General features: G+C 38.5%; 1 protein-coding gene across 1 annotated transcript; it reads right to left on the reverse strand.

Moving 5' to 3' along the window:
- Window positions 1–5,026: 5,026 nt before the first annotated feature.
- LOC134651961 (uncharacterized) lies at window positions 5,027–8,288 on the reverse strand. The gene is made up of 2 exons (XM_063507103.1): window positions 8,155–8,288; window positions 5,027–8,074 (listed from the first exon to the last, which is right to left on the reverse strand). Exon 2 carries the CDS (start codon window positions 7,977–7,979, stop codon window positions 6,831–6,833), a length of 1,149 nt encoding a protein of 382 aa, XP_063363173.1. The 5' UTR covers window positions 7,980–8,074; window positions 8,155–8,288; the 3' UTR covers window positions 5,027–6,830.
- Window positions 8,289–18,350: the final 10,062 nt, after the last annotated feature.

Below are 18,350 nucleotides of genomic sequence, written 5' to 3' on the forward strand. Positions count from 1 at the left end.
TGTGAAAACTTCAACCGTCTAGCTATCACGGTTCGTGAGATACAGCCTGATGACAGACGGACGGACGGACGGACGGACGGACGGACGGACGGACAGACGGACAGACGGACGGACGGACGGACGGACAGCGGAGTCTTAGTAATAGGGTCCCGTTTTTACCCTTTGGGTACGGAACCCTAAAAAATATTTAAAATGCAACGTAACTTCATAGACCGCTTGGTATTCCCCGTCAGTTAACTTACAAATACGCTGCGCTGTGTTCTAATGTGTATTTATATAATTCCCGTAACTTATTATGCGTGCGTCCGACGCAAGCGCATACTGATGCGCGTTATCTAACTACTCATTACTTAATTGATTATGTATGGTTCCTGACGGCAGGATGCCACTGTCACACAGACTATTTTAGATCTTTGTTTAACTAGCTATTTGTCTTGGGTTTCCTCGTACAGTATTGCTCGTACCGACTGATCAACAGCGTCAACAGTGAACCTTATGAAACTTCCCATACAATTAAATTTTGAAAAAACGATTTTGTGGTGACAGTCGTAAACACTGCGCTAAATTTCGGCTTCAATTGGCAAGGTGCGAAGTCGGTGGAGGGGGAAGTGGCGCTGATCGTCACAAACACAGGTAATCTTATGGAATGCCCGACATTAGTATACTAGCGGCAGCCGCTTGAACTAATTTTACTCCATAAGATTTAACGTAGAAAGTCCGTCAAAATGAGGGCAGCACCAGTCGTGCACCTAGCGAATAGGTAAGTAAGTGGTTTTCTTTAAATCTATTAAGGATGCGTCACGCTAGACCGGGCCGGGCCGGGCCGGAACTTCCGACGCTTGGTTTTCTATGGAAAGCACCACGTGATCACCAATCAGCCATCATTGAAAAACATGTCGGATGCTTTAGATAAGTTAAAATATATATATATTTTTTTTAACTAATTGTTCCCGTAATGTGTGTTTGTGTACCTTTGTTTTAATGTACCCACAATAAACATATAGCTACGCGCAAATAAAATACAATGATTAAAAAATTGGTTCGGGCAATAGTTAAGTTATCTGAATGATTAAAATCAAATAAGTAAAAAAATATATATACTTTATCTATTGTAAAATATTACTAAAATATTAATATTATGCGAGATATAAATTTTTAAATTTCAACAAATAAATTTGCAAGACGAATGCGTTAAGGGGCCCACTGATTATCAGTTTGCCGGACGATATCAGCCTGTCAGTTGTTCGGAACGGTCAACTGACAGGCCGATATCGTCCGGCGGACTGGTAATCAGTGGGCCCCTTTAATACCTTAGAAGCGCATTCGTTTGTCTTTAAATTAAATAATACTTTACGTTTTTATCATAGACTGTATTACTAATTCATTCCACTTCTTTTAACATTAGACAAGATGGATGGATTATATAAAGTATACAGAATGTTGTTATTCCTCCCGTGTCGAGCTTCGGTAGTCTTGCAAACGCGCACAGCAGTTGATAATGCCCATCGGAAATAATCAGCATGTATAAAACATTTGCCAATCAAAACCCTAACTTGTAAAGATCAAGATAAAGTTCAGTTTCAAGTGAACTGACAAGTAAAGTGCGTTCGTAGTTCGAGCACCTGCAGTTTGTCGTTCAAAAACTCGCGGTGTCTTTAAAAACGTCAAGATGCGTTATCATTTCATTCGAATCTTGCTTAGTTAATTCGCTAAATTAACTTTCGGACGGTCATGTTACGGAAAGCGAGAGATTACGAGAAATGTTATCTTTTACATACATTCTGTTTCCGCTTTAATTATTTGATAATGACACCCTAAAAAAACTGGACAAGCGTGAGATGGATTTACATTTGAAGGGGATTCTTTGATTAACTATAGTATTTTAATAGAATTTGCCCTAGTAGCACGGTCGCATTTTTATCATTTATCACCATGCCTGTCACGTTCTAACAAGTATGTAAGTGCGAAAGTGACGGGCTTAGTGATAGTCGATAAAAATGGAACCGTGCTGAGCCCGTTGGTCGTAAGATCGAATATTGATTAGATTGATCTTCTCAGAAAAATACCTGACTTTTGAATTTATACACCCAAGTTGAACATGGAAGGTAAATATGAGATATAGCTGGTCAAGCAAATCTTGTCAAAAAAAAGCCGCGAAATTCAAATTTTCTATGGGACGATATCTCTTCGCGCCTACATTTTTCAAATTTGCCGCCTTTTTCTACTGACAAGATCTGCTTGACCAAGTACATCTGATATATATCAATTCAGAGCCATAGCAGACTTATATACGTGCAAATTTTAACTTCCTTCCATCCTTAAAATTAAATATTTATTTAATTATTTAATATACATATTTATATCGGATAACAAGATCCATACATTGCACTAATTACATTACATAATTAATACAATAAATTAAATAGTGCCCAACAGCACCTCTAATATGCACATCCTCCGATTTTCCATGATTTTCATACCTTTTCCTTCTAAACAATGATATTATACAACTAACATAGAGTACATACATTATATCTACTCGTGCGCACTAAAATACTTCCACATTTCTTAAATTTTGGAATGCCTTTAACCTATCTGGGGTTAAAATATTGTCTTCTAAACCCACAAATTTTGTAATTTTTAATTTCGTTCTACGGAACCTTAAAGCGTGACAGGGCGCGCATCAAGATGGTTTCCAAACGTTTACCACCGCGGGCGCACGCAGCGCGCCTGCACAAAGAAACGGCGCGCGCGCATCTTTATGCATGAGCCTTATCGATTTGTTGCCAGCCTTACAATTTAATAGGGGGTTGCCACCTTACGTAATTACGCGCTTGATGTTAAAATGTAGTTCTACCAATAGCACTGACGTTGTCCGTTTGACATTTTATAGTGAAGTCTTTAGGCTTAAAAATATATAAAAATAAACATATAATATTATATAGAGTCTGTCCGGAAAGAGAAGAGTCGTGGAATGTATTGGGCCACATACATTCCACGACTATTCTCTTTCCGCACAAACTCTACCTAATTATAATCTCTAACATGCCTTATTATTGCTTTCATTGCACACTTACCCAGTTATTCATAAAACTTTACGAGCCTTAAATTATGTTTTATCCCTTACTTATAATTACATAAGTCAAAATGACAGATAAAGACGAATAAATCTGATAGACCGAGCATTGCTCGGAAAACATATAAAAACTCAAAAATGCGCGTTTTCCCAGAGATAAGACCAAGCTAGATCGATTTATCGCCCCCGAAAACCCCCATATAGCAAATCTCATCGAAATCGTTAGAGCCGTTTCCAAGATCCCCGAAATAATATATATAAGATGATTTCACTTTTGTTGATATGAATTGGACGAAAGAATAACTTCATGTGTTGCTCTGTAAACAAAGTTTTATTTTTTGTACTACAAGATTTAATGTTAACCTACAATGTATGTACTATTACAAAAAATACCGACCTGTAAACAAAGAAACGACATTTAAAGTTTATTCCTGCTTTAGTCACTCCTTTCTCAATAACAAATAACAATTATAACGACGATTATTTAAAGCGGCATTGCAATCTCTCTAACCTCACTTTCCACCTTTGACGTATGACATGACATTGACAAGTCAAAGCAAAGTGTGGCCACATTTAAAAAGGTAAACGATATCGTTTATTTTTTTACATCTCCCCCCCTAGAAGGAGAAATTTTTTTATATAAAATTTTCGCTACTAAACTACTCCTCTTCTTCTTGTATCCTATGACATGGAATTAATTTTGTAATATGAAAGAAGTTGGATTCTGTTTTTCTGTGTCCTGTATCTACCTTAAATATTGAATTTGAGATTTTTTCAATGATCACATATGGTCCAATTCTGAGTTCATCCAATTTCCTCCTGTTCAGTTTATTTCCATTTTCAACATACACCATGTCACCTGCACTCAATTCAAAGAGTTTTCTATCTTTGTCAAATAACTTCTTATTGTAGTTATGTGATCTTCTTGTGTTTTCTAATGCTGTTTCCCTGTCCTTGATCCAGTCACTAAGCGATTTTTCCTCCTTTAGTTCCTTTGGTAATAATGTGACATCTGTACCGTTTAGAAGATAACTAGGAGAGAAACGGGTCACTGAATGGTTGGTCTGATTATAGTTCTTTACACATTCGTGAGCTACTGTTGTCCAAGCTCTTTTGTTGCCTTTCTCATTCATTCTGCACCTTATTTTATTCACCAAAGTCTGATTCAGTCTCTCGTTCAATCCATTTGAGAAAGGTGAGTCTACTGCTGTAAATATCAAAGGTATATTGTTGCTTCTCAAAAAATCTTTAAACTCCTTCGAATTGATTCCTGGATACTGGTCTGTAAGAATCATACCAATATCCTCTGTATCTGATATAGTTTTAATTAGCTTTATGAAGTCATTGGCATTTTGGGTTTTTGAAGTAGAAATGAATGCGTATCTAGAGAAGTGGTCGACTAACAGGTGCAGATATTTCTTTGAAGATCTTGAACCACCAAAACCTCCAATAGTGTCTATAGACATGATTTCGAATGGTTTGGTAGCTGGGCCCAGCTGTGACATAAATCCATATTTATTGTGTCCTCTCGACTTATTTTTAATGCAAACTTCACAGTCGGTGCACACTGATTTTATGTTTTGTATCAAGTTTTTAGCTGCATAAAACGGGCCAATCGTCTTCTGCATTTGTCCTATTCCAATATGACCTAGGTCAGCATGTATAGATTTCATAAGTTTTACACTAAATTCCTCTGATAAAATAATTTTTCCTCTTCTCTTTAAGTATACATTGTGTCTTTCAATTAATTTTCCTCTTTTATTCTGTACTTCTGGATTTTCCTTCTGATCCCTTACAATGTCGTTGAGACTTATTAAATTTACTATCTTCAATTGTTCCTCAGTATTTTCATTAGGTTCTAATACAGGATTTCTGCTTAAGCAGTCGGCTTCTAAGTTTTCCTTCCCCGGAGAATATTTTATTTTAAAATCATACTGTGACAGGTAATAAGTTAAATCACCTAGTTCCTCATCGGTTCTTGATTTCAAATTCATGTTTTCTAGTGGTTTGTGGTCTGAATATACTGTAAATGATTTACCTATTAACCAGTATTGCCAATATCGTACCGCTTCCTTGATGGCTAAACATTCTAAATATATTGCTTTTTTCTTCTTCTGAGCTTGATTTAATTTCTTTGAAAAATAGGCTACGGGTTTTTCTTTACCATCAGGCTGTATTTGTTTTAAAATTGCACCGACGCCTTCTAATGAAGCATCTGTGTAAATTTGTATCGGCAAATTTTCATCGAATATTTCCAAAACTGGTTGAGAACATAAGAGATTCTTTATCTTTTCAAATGCATCTTGGCATTCAGCGGTCCATATGAATTTCTGGTTCTTTCTTAATAGATTATGCAATGGGTCTAGTATTATTGCACTCTTCGGAATATACTCATGGTAAAAGTTAATTTTCCCTAGGAACTGTCTTATATTTTTCTGCGTTCTAGGAATAGGGAAATTCTTTATTGAGGTCAAGTTATCTTTCAATGGCTTAACTGAATTGTTTTGTATTATATGACCCAAATATTTTACTAAGTCAGATGCAAATGTGCACTTCGTAAATTTTAATCTGAAGCCCTCCGTCTTGATTGCTTCCAGCAACTTTGTTAAATGTTCAATGTGTTCGGTGAACGTTCTGGAAAATATAAGGATATCATCAATGTAATTAACTGCAAAGTCCGTAAGCTTATATTTCCTCAATATGTTGCTTAAAATTCTTTGGAAGATTGCTGGCGAGGTCTTCAACCCAAAAGGCAGGCAGGTCCATTGAAAGTGTCCATCCTGGGTTACAAATCCTGTTTTCTTTCTGTCCTCAATCCGTAAAGGAATAGACCAAAACGCTGAGTTGATATCAAGTGTCGAAAAAAATTTACAATTCCTAGTCTTCGTCATAAGGTCTTCGATCAGTGGGAAGGGCTGAGCTTGTGGTACTACTATTTTATTTAAGTCCCTAAAGTCAATACATAATCTTGATTTTTTATTCTCCTCTCTTTTAAATGCCAATGTGACCGGTGCAGCAAATGGACTATAGGATTCCTCTATTAACTTATTATCTAGTAACTTTCCAATTTGCTCTTCTATCTCTTTTTTATCTTCCATGGTACATCTGTATGGCCTCTTGCTGCAATATTTATCCACCAACAAGTCTATTCTGGCTTCATACCCATTGACAGTCCCAACATCATATTTATGCCTTGCAAACACTGAGTTATATTTATTGATCAATGTATTTATTTCAGACTGTTGCTCCTTGTTCAAATGATCAATTTTTATCTTAAAATCCTCCTCCTTTATATGCTCATTAAAATTGACATAATATTCTTTTGTTGTGTTCTCATCATTCCCAGGAACTTTTGATTGGTTATGATTTATTTCTTCATTTGAGACTTCCACTTTCTCATTATCTTTTATGTTTGTACCCAGTACCTGATGTATATCCAAATTCTCATCTTGAGTTAATCGGAATATTTTTATTAGGTCCAAGCCAATCAGAAAATCATGCTTGAAATATTGTTCATCCACAATGGATATATCAACATTCTCTTCTTTGTTAAAGATTTTTATTTTTAGGTTGGTCAAACCGTCAGTTTTTTTAACACCACCAACTGTTACTAAATTTTCTTCATTTAATTCGTTTCCTCTCCCTTTTAGGCTTAAGAGCTTAGAATTTATAATGGAAACAACTGAGCCTGGGTCATAGACTGCATTTATCAGATGTTTATCATTAATTAGTAATTTGACCTTTATCAGTGGTGTTAGTATTCGTTTTTTGGAACTGATTCATTTAACTCTGCTTCTATCAATGCATTATTAACATGTTTAATGAAGTTTTTCTTCACTTTGTCATCTTCTTTTGTACGAAACCAACATGCAGTCTCAGCGTGATAGCGGGTGCCTTTGTTTAACCCTTCACAAATTTTGCATGGCTTTAGTTCCTCATTCCTGAAATTTGTTCTTGAGGGTCCATATTTCTTCTTAAATATGTAGCTTTTTTTGGTAATCATATGCTCATACTTGCTTACTTCATTGAACAACTCAACTGTGTCCTTCAACGCTTCTCTATCAATTTTGTTTAATATGTACTCCGGCAAACCCACTGCGATAAGATCCACCAATGTACCAGAATCAATTGACTTCCTCATATCGAGTAAAAGCTTTTCCTTTTTTATAGCATAATCCAACAGTGAGCCATCCTTATATTTATACAGTAATGCATATGTAACTGGGCTCCACCCTTTGTTGACAAATGATTCACAAAATTTTTTCCTCCACTCAGACCATTCTGCATTCATAGTCAGTTTTACAATCATGGAACTGTACCAATCTGCACAACTTTTATCCATAAAGAGCCTAAGAACTTCTATCTTTTTTTCATCCGATATCTGGTAACGCTCACATTCCTTTTCAAAAATGTCCATCCATTGAGCTGCATTCGAATGTTTGCTAGTAAACTTCTCGATCACAAACTTATCCGCAATATTCTTCAAGCTCTGTTGTTTACTTTCCTGTGTACTTTCTATTAACTTTGCTAATAAGTTTTCTAAGGTATTGGCCCCTTTTGTGCCGGCAGCAGTGGGTGCGGTAGAAGCACATTGGTCCTGATTCAATTCTTCCAGGTATCTGTCTGCAAACTGCACATTACCGTCCTCATCCATATAAATTTGCTCTAGTTCCTCGGTTAGCGAGATCCAGATTCTCCTTGTCTGGTACCTTTTTGATAAACTATTCTTTACTTTACTATATGCCGCTGTTTTTATCAATTCTTTGTGATGACCAACTGACTGTAGTCCGTCCGGTAATGCATAACTCTTGTTGTCCTCGGTGGTTATTGAGGTTATACAACAGACATTTGTTTTTTCGTCACTTCCAGGTAGTATTGTGAATTCAAAACGAAGCTTCGTCATCTTTCTTCGAAACCCGTAACTAGAAATGTCGTTTTATAAGATGATTTCACTTTTGTTGATATGAATTGGACGAAAGAATAACTTCATGTGTTGCTCTGTAAACAAAGTTTTATTTTTTATACTACAAGATTTAATGTTAACCTACAATGTATGTACTATTACAAAAAATACCGACCTGTAAACAAAGAAACGACATTTAAAGTTTATTCCTGCTTTAGTCACTCCTTTCTCAATAACAAATAACAATTATAACGACGATTATTTAAAGCGGCATTGCAATCTCTCTAACCTCACTTTCCACCTTTGACGTATGACATGACATTGACAAGTCAAAGCAAAGTGTGGCCACATTTAAAAAGGTAAACGATATCGTTTTTTTTTACATATATATAAATAAATATACATATAAATAAATAGTAAATAAACAAGAATTGCTCGTTCAAAGGTATTAGATTAGATAGATAGATTAGAATTAGATATATATAGATAGACAAGACGCAATGTATTGCGTATTTTGTTATAGTTGACGCGTGACAATAAGTAACGTTAATTACAATGATTTGATTGAATACAATATTTATTTTGTATGAAAATTAGGACGTCTAAAGGATTCACAATATTTAAAAGCTGTTAATCAAAATTTTATTGTTTGCGGAGTACGATACCTAATAGACTGGCGCAAGTATAATTTTATGCTTGCTGGTATGTTATTTAGACTTGCATCTGGCTGTAATGACTGAGTACCTAATGTGCTTTTATGTTATTGCGTGTGTTGTTAAATTTTACGCAGTATTTTGTTATGTACTTTGGTATGTACCTATGTGACGCGCACGAATGAGGGTAGACCGAGTGCGGTCTACACCAAAGGTCTACACAACTTTGACACCCACCCGCTATGTAACTGCGTCGAAATATCGGGAGCTCGAAAACAATACAAATAAGGTAATTACGGTTCATATCCCGGTCGATATACCTAAGTCTAGTGAAACTATGTGTTGTTGAGCATAAAATAAAAATTGTATGTGTATGATCCTTTACGCATATAATGTTTTAAAATATAGCTTAGTCCCTAAATAACATCATTATGAACTTACGTATCGTTAGGTTAACCATGCACATAATAATTGGGTAGGCATGCACATAATAATGGGATTATCATTTATCCGAGGCTCTTTCCTATATAGATGTCACTAATGATTATTCGTGATCATCAAAAATGATAGCCGATGATCACAATTTTCTCATTTGATTGCCAACATGAAGTGTAACAAGCTGAAAATAACTTGTAACAATATGTCATACGATTTTTTTCATGTTTATTTCATGAAACTTTTTGTTTGTATCAGTTTTGCAATAATTTTTCTTCAATCTGTAGGGGTTGACGGGGTAAGTAATTTGAAGTTTCTCTTGTATTAACTTAATTACTTTTCGGTAAAATAAGGGGATAAGTTCGCCTTTGTACACACTACACAATACATTTACTGTATTCTCTCTGTGTTATATACTTGTTTTGTGCAATGAAGTATTTACTAGGTACTACTACAACTACAATTATATTTACATTATTTATACAATACTTGTGTTTTGGGGACTCCACACTCGCTAAATGTATCACCTTGTCTTCCAATGCCCCATCTCAAGAGGTTATCTTCCTAAGTATTAAGTTAAGAGCTATGGTTAATTTCTATCTAATATTTTTAAACAGAAACTTCGCATAATGCAAGAGGGAGCCGTGGTGAAATATTCTAACCCGGCGTACATAAGTGGCGTGCGCGTGTTCACAGCGCGTCGTCGGCGCAACGATCCTTACCTGACCAACCTCACTATGACTTTTCACACGACTTTTGGTAATAATGTTTCGGTTAGTGACATGTAAAATTATATTTTATCAATACAGTATTGAAATTGAAATTGTTAGTACAAGAGAGAACTGTTTCACCGGAACACCGGTGCCGAACCCTACCTCACTCACATCGCTGCAACTAATATACACACGACTTTTGGCAACAATTGTGTTTGGGATTGTTAGAATTGTCTCGATAGTAGTATTACTTGAAAACAGTATACAGTACTCGAAACAGTATTAGTTGCCTAGAGAAATAAAAAGTACAGTCAGCGATAAAACTTGTAAAATTTTAAAATTTTGACAAAAACGTATTTATTCAATCGCGTCGAAAATTAAAAAGCTATCTATGAATCTACTCTATATAGTTTTTAGCGAACGCGAACTACGAGTTCTCGATTCGGGGCGAACTAATAAGGCTGCGGACAGAACGTTACGCGTACAGTCCGTGGCCTAATGGATGCATAGCCTAAAAAATATGTTCTTTTCAGCTAAAGTTCTCATATTTGTTGCCAAGTGGCGACTCAATCGATTACAGCATCATAACCTGTGAAGCTCTGAACAAACCCTGGATGTACGAATTTGTGAAGATGCATTCCAATTTGACTGGATGCCCAACTAGCCCTGTGAGTATCAATTGATTCATATTTAATTACCTATTCATTTATAAAAAGACCCATATACTACTAATAGGTACTAACAATATATATTTTACAATGGCCGCAATGTCCGCGAACTTTTACTAACAAGATCGGCTACATCAGCCACTTGCGAGCACACCAGCGACAGCAACGGAGTTGACAGCAGTTGCCGTGGCCGAAGTCGGCCGTGGAATTATTATGTTATGTTATTACGTTTTACAAACTTAAACATTATTTAGGCGACAAAACAGCGGCAATTGATGTGAACTCTCAGCGAAATAGTTTAATTTTTAAGATTTACAGTTCAATCATTTATTGGATACGTGTTAAATCTGTATGTTAATAAATTATTTATGTATCTACTATAAAGGACACAATATTTTCAGTGCTAAGTAACAGTTTGCATTTTTTTAAGGGTACATATCGCTACTATAACGTGGAAATACCGCCGAAGAACTTCCCTCTGCCAATCCCACCTGGTATCCATAAGGGTGATAAGGGCAGCGTGAATTTCAAGCTGCTGAGATATGGAAAGGAAGTAATTCTGGATCTTTTCACCACCATCCGCGCGTATTGATCATCACCATCATTAACCTGGATCAAACACAGTCATATAAAAAAATACACTTCTGTACGTAGACTAAATAATAAAAACTCACGAATGTCGAACCTACCTTTGAAATCAGTAGTTTTTCTCTTCCGATCTGTGTAACAAATTTTTTATAGCAATTAGTTTATTATTGTGCAGGATTGGGGCTGATGGCAGCAAACAAAACAACCCTGTACACAGTAAATGAAGTATATTAATAAAAAATGTAAAAATAGAGGCGCTTGATGCGCGGACGCGACATGGTGTCATGCCGGTCGTTCGTGGAGTGTGAGTGGGGAGACAGCGGCCGCGCCGCTCCGGCGCCGGTGCCCGCCGCCCGCGCCCCGCAGCCCGGAATCGTCCTCCGGTCTTGTCGTCACGCAGTGGTGGCGTGAACAGGGTCCCCGCCTTGGAAGCCCTGGCTTGCAAGAGAATCATCCATTTCGCTATCTCGGACTGGCAGGAGGCAGACTCGGTTTACTGCCCTCTTCACCATGCCTCTGGCAGTTTTAAACTCCGCCACTCTGGTGATGCCGTCCTGGCCTTTATACAGTTGGTGCACTCGTCCCAGGCGCCACCGCATCGGTGGGACGTTGTCATCTTTAATTACGACGAGATCACCCTCCTTCAGCTCGTTCTGCTTCTCCCTCCATTTGGTCCGCAGCTGTAGCTCGCTCAGATACTCATCGTGGAAGCGGATCCAAAAGTGTTGTCTCATCTGTTCTATTCGTTGATATCTGTTCGGACAATTGGTAGTAACAGGTGTCTCTGGTAAGGCGGTGAGTGGACGCCCTATCAGGAAGTGCCCTGGAGTCAGAGGAGACAGATCAGAGGGATCTGACGTCAGAGGGGTCAACGGCCGAGAATTTAGGATACTTTCAATTTGAGTGAATAGCGTCGTTAACCCTTCGAACGTCAGACTAGAATTACCAATTACACGTTTTAAAAGTGACTTTGCCGATTTTATCCCTGCTTCAAAGATACCTCCAAAGTGAGGTGAATACGCCGGACTGAAGTGAAATTTGATGCCCTTATCATGGGCGGCCTCAGTCATGGCCTTTTGGCTTGCTCGCAACATTTTACCCAACTCGTTACAGGCTCCCACGAAGTTGGTGCCATTATCACAATAAAGGTCATGAGGCCTGCCGCGGCGTGATATAAATCGACGGAAAGTCATGAGAAAGGCTTCAGTACTCAGACTGCTCACTACTTCCAAGTGAACAGCCTTGGTACTGAGGCATACAAACAGACATAACCAACATTTGGATAACTTGCAGCCCCTGCCTTGACGATTTGCAATTAAAAAGGGACCTGCAAAATCCATACCCGTTACTGTAAACGCGTAAGTTAGTGTAACTCGAGGAGGAGGCAAGTTACCCATCATGGGCTGGATTGAGTTGCCTTGAATACGCACGCACACTATACATTTTCTAAAAGTGCTACGCGCAAGATTTCTTCCCCCTATAGGCCAATATTGGTCTCTGACAATATTTAATAACAATTGAGGACCACAGTGCATGTGGCTCTCATGCTCCTTTCTAAATAAAAGTTTAGTAAAAGGGTGTTTTGAACACAACAATATTGGGTGCTTTTTAGAATATTCACAAATCGATCCTTGTATACGTCCTCCAACTCTAATCAGGTCATGCTCATCCAAGAAGGGATTGAAGGCTAACATTTTGGACTTACGATGTACAGGCCGACCTTGCTTGAGGCACTGGAGGTCGTCTGCGAATGAATCCCTTTGGCTGACCTTGATGAGAGTTCGAGTAGACTTATTTAATTCGTCACTCGATAAAAAGCCGCTTTGACGTACATTTATTGCTTGTCTACAGTTAAAAATAAACCTTAAAATGTATCCTACCACGCGAATCATTCGGTGGAACTTGGAAAACCGATCAAAGTCGAATGACGGCTGCTTTGAGACTAAGCAAGTATAAACCTTTAATTCTGGCAGCTCGACGCTGCTTATTTTAGTGCTAGGCCACTCATTCTCGGGTTTCATCAAGAATGAAGGACCTTCGAACCACATATTAGCATTTTGCAACTGGCTCGGGCTGATGCCTCGCGAGGCAATATCTGCCGGATTCATATCCGTAGGTACATGATTCCACGAAGATTTGTCAGTCAGCTCGTGTATTTCATTCACTCTATTGTAAACGAACTGTTTTAGATTGCTTGGATTCACATTCTTGACCCAACCTAATACAATAGTACTATCACTCCAAAAGTATTTTTTGTGAAAACTGCATGTGAGTGACTGACATACCTTCGCGCTCAATTGAGCTCCAAGCAAAGCAGCAGCCAATTCGAGCCTCGGAATGGTCGATTTTTTTACTATCGGTGTGACCCGGGCTTTAGCACAGAGCAACTTTACTGAAACATTGCCCTTCGAGTCCACACAACGTATATAAATGCAAGTTGCGAATGCATTCTGGGATGCATCCGCAAAGCAATGAAGTTGTATCGATGCCGGTGAGTCTTGCATGACAAAGCGTGGAATCCTTATGTCTGCAATTTGATGTATATTGGATATGAAATTATTCCACTCTTTGTTCATATCGCAAGGCACCGGATCATCCCACCCGAGTCCAGAAAGCCAAAGTTTCTGCAGCAACATTTTAGGTACTATTGTGCAAGGGCTTAGCAAGCCAAGTGGATCAAATATCTTGCAAGTAGCTGACAGAATATTTCTCTTCGTGGACACGGGCTCATTATCGAAATCAACTAAAAAGTTGAAATTATCTTGTGAAGGACACCAATTCAACCCAAGCACTGATGATTGGTTTTGTAAATTTGAATATTGGTCATTTGCTTGCGATAAATTCTTTTCATCACAAGTGGTTGAAGTGGGGTCGTTCGCAAATATACATGGTACATTTGTTCGAAATTTTCTCAGCGGGAGACAAGCTTCGGCTAACTTGTCAACCACTGAATCGCGTATGCGTTTTAATTCAGTCAAATCATCACTGCCAGTAATGAGGTCATCGCAATAAAAGTCATTTTTAATTACATCTGCAATTTTAGGATCTGTGCATTCCTTTGAAAGCTGAACTAAACATCTGAAGGCTAAAGCAAATGAGTCTCCCAGGACCTCTGGGGACTCTTTCAATGGCATTGAAACTTGAAATCGACCGGAGTCTAACCGGATTGTGTTTTTTACAAACAATTCTTCACATATTTGATCATCAGTGGAACATAACTTAGTGGGTGTGGTAAATGTTTCCAACTCCCAGAACTTGGAAAGTGAATCCTTGATCTCTTGGCTAAAATTACACAATACTTTACCTTGCGGCAAAATAGGTGTGGCAGGGCACATGGGTCCCGCTACCAACCAACCTAACTTTGAGTAAACTAGCGTAGGTCCGTTCTCGCCTAATGTCTTTTGATACCCAGCCTTAACAATATTCCACATTATGTCGGCCCCGATTAAAATATCAACTTTGTCACTTTTATAGAACAGAGGATCCGCCAAGCGAATATTGTTAGGTAAGTTCAATTCTTCTAGATTCAGATCCACATTGGGTACATTGTCAGAGACCGCTTGAGTAATTAGACAAGTTACGTCAACAGTATATGAATTAAATCTAGATTTAATTGTAATTGTGCAGCAATCAGAGGCACTTGATGTTATATTATTGAGCATAGTTACTTGTCTTTTTGAATTGTTGCTTTTAATATTTAGTTTCCTTTTCAGGTCTTCAGTTATGAAACCTCTTTGGCTACCACAGTCAATCATAGCTCGTGCAAGGTGAGTATTACCATGATCATCAGTGACTTCAACGATCGCGGTGCCCAGAAGAACCTCGCTATCGTCAATGGATGTTGAAAGTGACGTTACCGAAGTGCCAGCAGTAGCTGAATTATGATTATTTGGCCCTTCACTACTAGGACCAGGTTTGTCGCAGCTGATGTTCTTGTTTTCATGGTAAGACTCATTTTTATTATTATTTTGATTATAATTTTTTCTACATAATAAACTATTATGCTTCTGATTACAGGCCCTGCAGGAGCTAAGACGACAGGCCTGTGTTACATGGCCGGGGCGAAGGCAGTTGAGGCACAACTTTCGCTTGGTGATCTCAACTTCCCTCACCTCGGGTGACATATCTGCAAACATTTTACATTCAAACAATCTATGATTCTGATTACACATGACACATGATCTGTTGTTTGACGCTGATGAAAAGAAGGACTTAACCTGACTATGCTCTTTGTTGTAATTATTATACTTTCCATATCTTGTTTGATTAAATTTATCATTTTTATTTTGATTATTATTTGTCTGAGCGCTCCTGGCGCTGCCTTCTTGCACAGTCTCCAATACGTCGGCACGATTTCTTAGAAACTGATAAAAGTCTTCAAGACGTGGAGACTCCGCAAGGGTGGCTTTGTACTCTTCCCACTTAATGCTAGTCACGCTGTCTAATTTTTGAACAACTATGTATATTATAAGAGTATCCCACATCTCTGTGCGCTCCCCAAGCGTATTCAAGGCTCTCAAATTTTTTGAAACGTGGTCTACAATAAATCTTAGTGACTTATGAGATTCTTTGTTAAGAGAGTCAAGTGTGAAAAATGATTTGAGATGATTATTTATCAGCACGTTCTTGTTATTGTATCTATTACAAAGTAGGTCCCACGCTACTTGATAATTATCGGCCGTAAACTCAATCGATTTTATTGTGACTGCAGCACCGCCCTCTAGGGAGGATCTGAGATAATGAAACTTGCTAATATTGGGAATAGTCTCGTTTCCATTGATCAGCGAGTCGAACGTATCCCGAAATTCGAGCCATTTTGTATAATTCCCATCAAAAGTGGGCAATTTTATCGTCGGGAGACGTAGCTGGCCAGAGTGACCAGCGCAATGATGATTAGAACTACTTCCAGTTGAAAGCCTCCTGCTGGGGCTTTCGACTCGCTTCTCATGGCTGGAGACCATTTCCTCAGCGCTGGAAATGACCGAGTAAAACTGATTTTCTATTTCAAATCTTTCTTGCAAACGTTTATCTAAATTAGCTTCACTGTCTTTAGATTCTATCCTCGTCTGAACAGATTCAAATTCTTGAAAGAGTTCGTTGACCTTTGTTAGTCTTAAATTAATATCGCTTATATTCTTAGTGGTCAACTCTTCCTTACTAATTTGTTCATACGGAGTAAGAAATTCCTTAAATTTAGTAATCCGCGATTTAATAGTACCGCGTTTTCGAACTAACATTTTCAGTTTCACTTCGTCCATTTCCCCGCTATCCTTGCTATCAGTGTCCGACATTTTATTTATATTCACTGAATCAATGCACACAAATAAATAAATGAAGAGAAGGGTTAAAATGTGCAAGCAAACCAAATTCCAGCGAGGCGAAGCAAGTAGATAAGCGAGTGCGCTGTTGCGCGGACACGTGGCGCTGTAGCCGGCGCGCTGACCGCCGAGCGCTTAGCAACAAGCCCGCGGCAACGAAGTAGCTGAGCGCCGCTCCACAACCACCTGGAATGTTCGGTGCGTGGGCTAAAGCGATGTGCTATGATTGTTGCGGATGCAATAACAGGGAAAGCAAAATACGCAAATAAATTGTAAGTTTGGTGCAGAATGGGTTAATAAGAAAAAACAGAAATAGTTTATCTATGATGAGTATAAACGAATATTTAGCGATGAAATGCACCGTTGAAATAAACACAAAAATGCGTAAATGAAAACAATCGCTTAAGTAAAACTAAGTTTGGACCATCAAAGGGTTAAGTGGGACTATTTATCGTAATTTTAAGTATATTTATCCTTAATCGTAACCTTTTTTATGCTCGGCGCACAAATGTAACACGAAATATATGTCGTAAACAAGTTACGAATACTGTACCCTTTGTTCGGGTTGATAATTGCCACGTTGCAATATTAATTACAACTGACTAAATACCTAAACGAATCTATGCCTAAACTGCGCCCTAAATGTCTGACGGAGGCAATAAAGATTCAATACTTATTTCTACAACTGTACGTATTCACGTAGGTAGATACTTATTGCTAATTACTTAGCGAATCTATGCTATATTTTATGTTTGCAATCCCGGTTAGGTAGATTTCTCTGTACCTACCGGCGACTGAACTAAATTCACTTGAACTGTAAGTTAACTATTTGTTTTACTTACGATTTGATAGTGCAAATTTGGATCACACTAACACTAATTATACCTATCCACAAACTCACGACACTATTCACAACAAATCGAAAAGGGGTGCAAGGGAATCAAAACGGAGGTTTATACGGAACGGGCTACTTCCTTTGCGAATGGTCTTCCAGAGCGATGGCTGTCCGAGAGACTTCGAGAAATATCCGCTGCGTGACCTTTGGACCCGTGATGTTGGCCTCGCCCGACGAGTGCGTGATAGTGCAGGCACTGGGATGGCTTCTTTATTCTTTCTTGTGGACTTCACTGGCCATTGCTTGCTGGCCGTGTCCTGTTGCTGGTCGCCAACTTGTGCAGGATTGGGGCTGATGGCAGCAAACAAAACAACCCTGTACACAGTAAATGAAGTATATTAATAAAAAATGTAAAAATAGAGGCGCTTGATGCGCGGACGCGACATGGTGTCATGCCGGTCGTTCGTGGAGTGTGAGTGGGGAGACAGCGGCCGCGCCGCTCCGGCGCCGGTGCCCGCCGCCCGCGCCCCGCAGCCCGGAATCGTCCTCCGGTCTTGTCGTCACGCAGTGGTGGCGTGAACAATTATAATTTAGCAAAACGGGAGGTTCGTATTGTTTTTATTTACCACAAAGAAGTGAATGTTTATGTACTCAGTGATAGTAAATATCATCTACTTTAAGAATATATCAGCAACAAATCTCAAAAATCCGGGCTGAGACATCATTTTTGACATTTGCGGCAGTAATGCAATTGGCAGTAATGTCGTATTGGACTATTAGTAGAGCAGTAGCGATTAGAATCCGAACGTCAACTTAAAAAAATACTGATGTTGTTCAGTCAGCAGCAATACTAAATATTAGCTTAGCACATTTGCAAACATGCTTCTACGGGCGTACGGCGTACCTTTAGGGCGTACCTGCAGCTGACTACAAAGTATACCGACCAGACCACAGTTCTTAAGAAGACATAAATACTAAAGTAAAATCGTTTCGCATAACCAGCTGATGTCTAAACTATCCTACCCGTCAACGCCGCGGGCTAGCACAACGCTTCGCTCGAAATTATCTACCGATAGCAACAAATAGACTACGCAGTGCATGCAATTACATAGAATGATTCGTCGAACTGTCTGTCTGCTGACAAGTCAATAATAAGGAATG

The sequence above is a fragment of the Cydia amplana genome, chromosome 11, assembly GCF_948474715.1.
Source record: "Cydia amplana chromosome 11, ilCydAmpl1.1, whole genome shotgun sequence".
Classification (NCBI taxonomy): Eukaryota; Metazoa; Arthropoda; class Insecta; order Lepidoptera; family Tortricidae; genus Cydia; species Cydia amplana.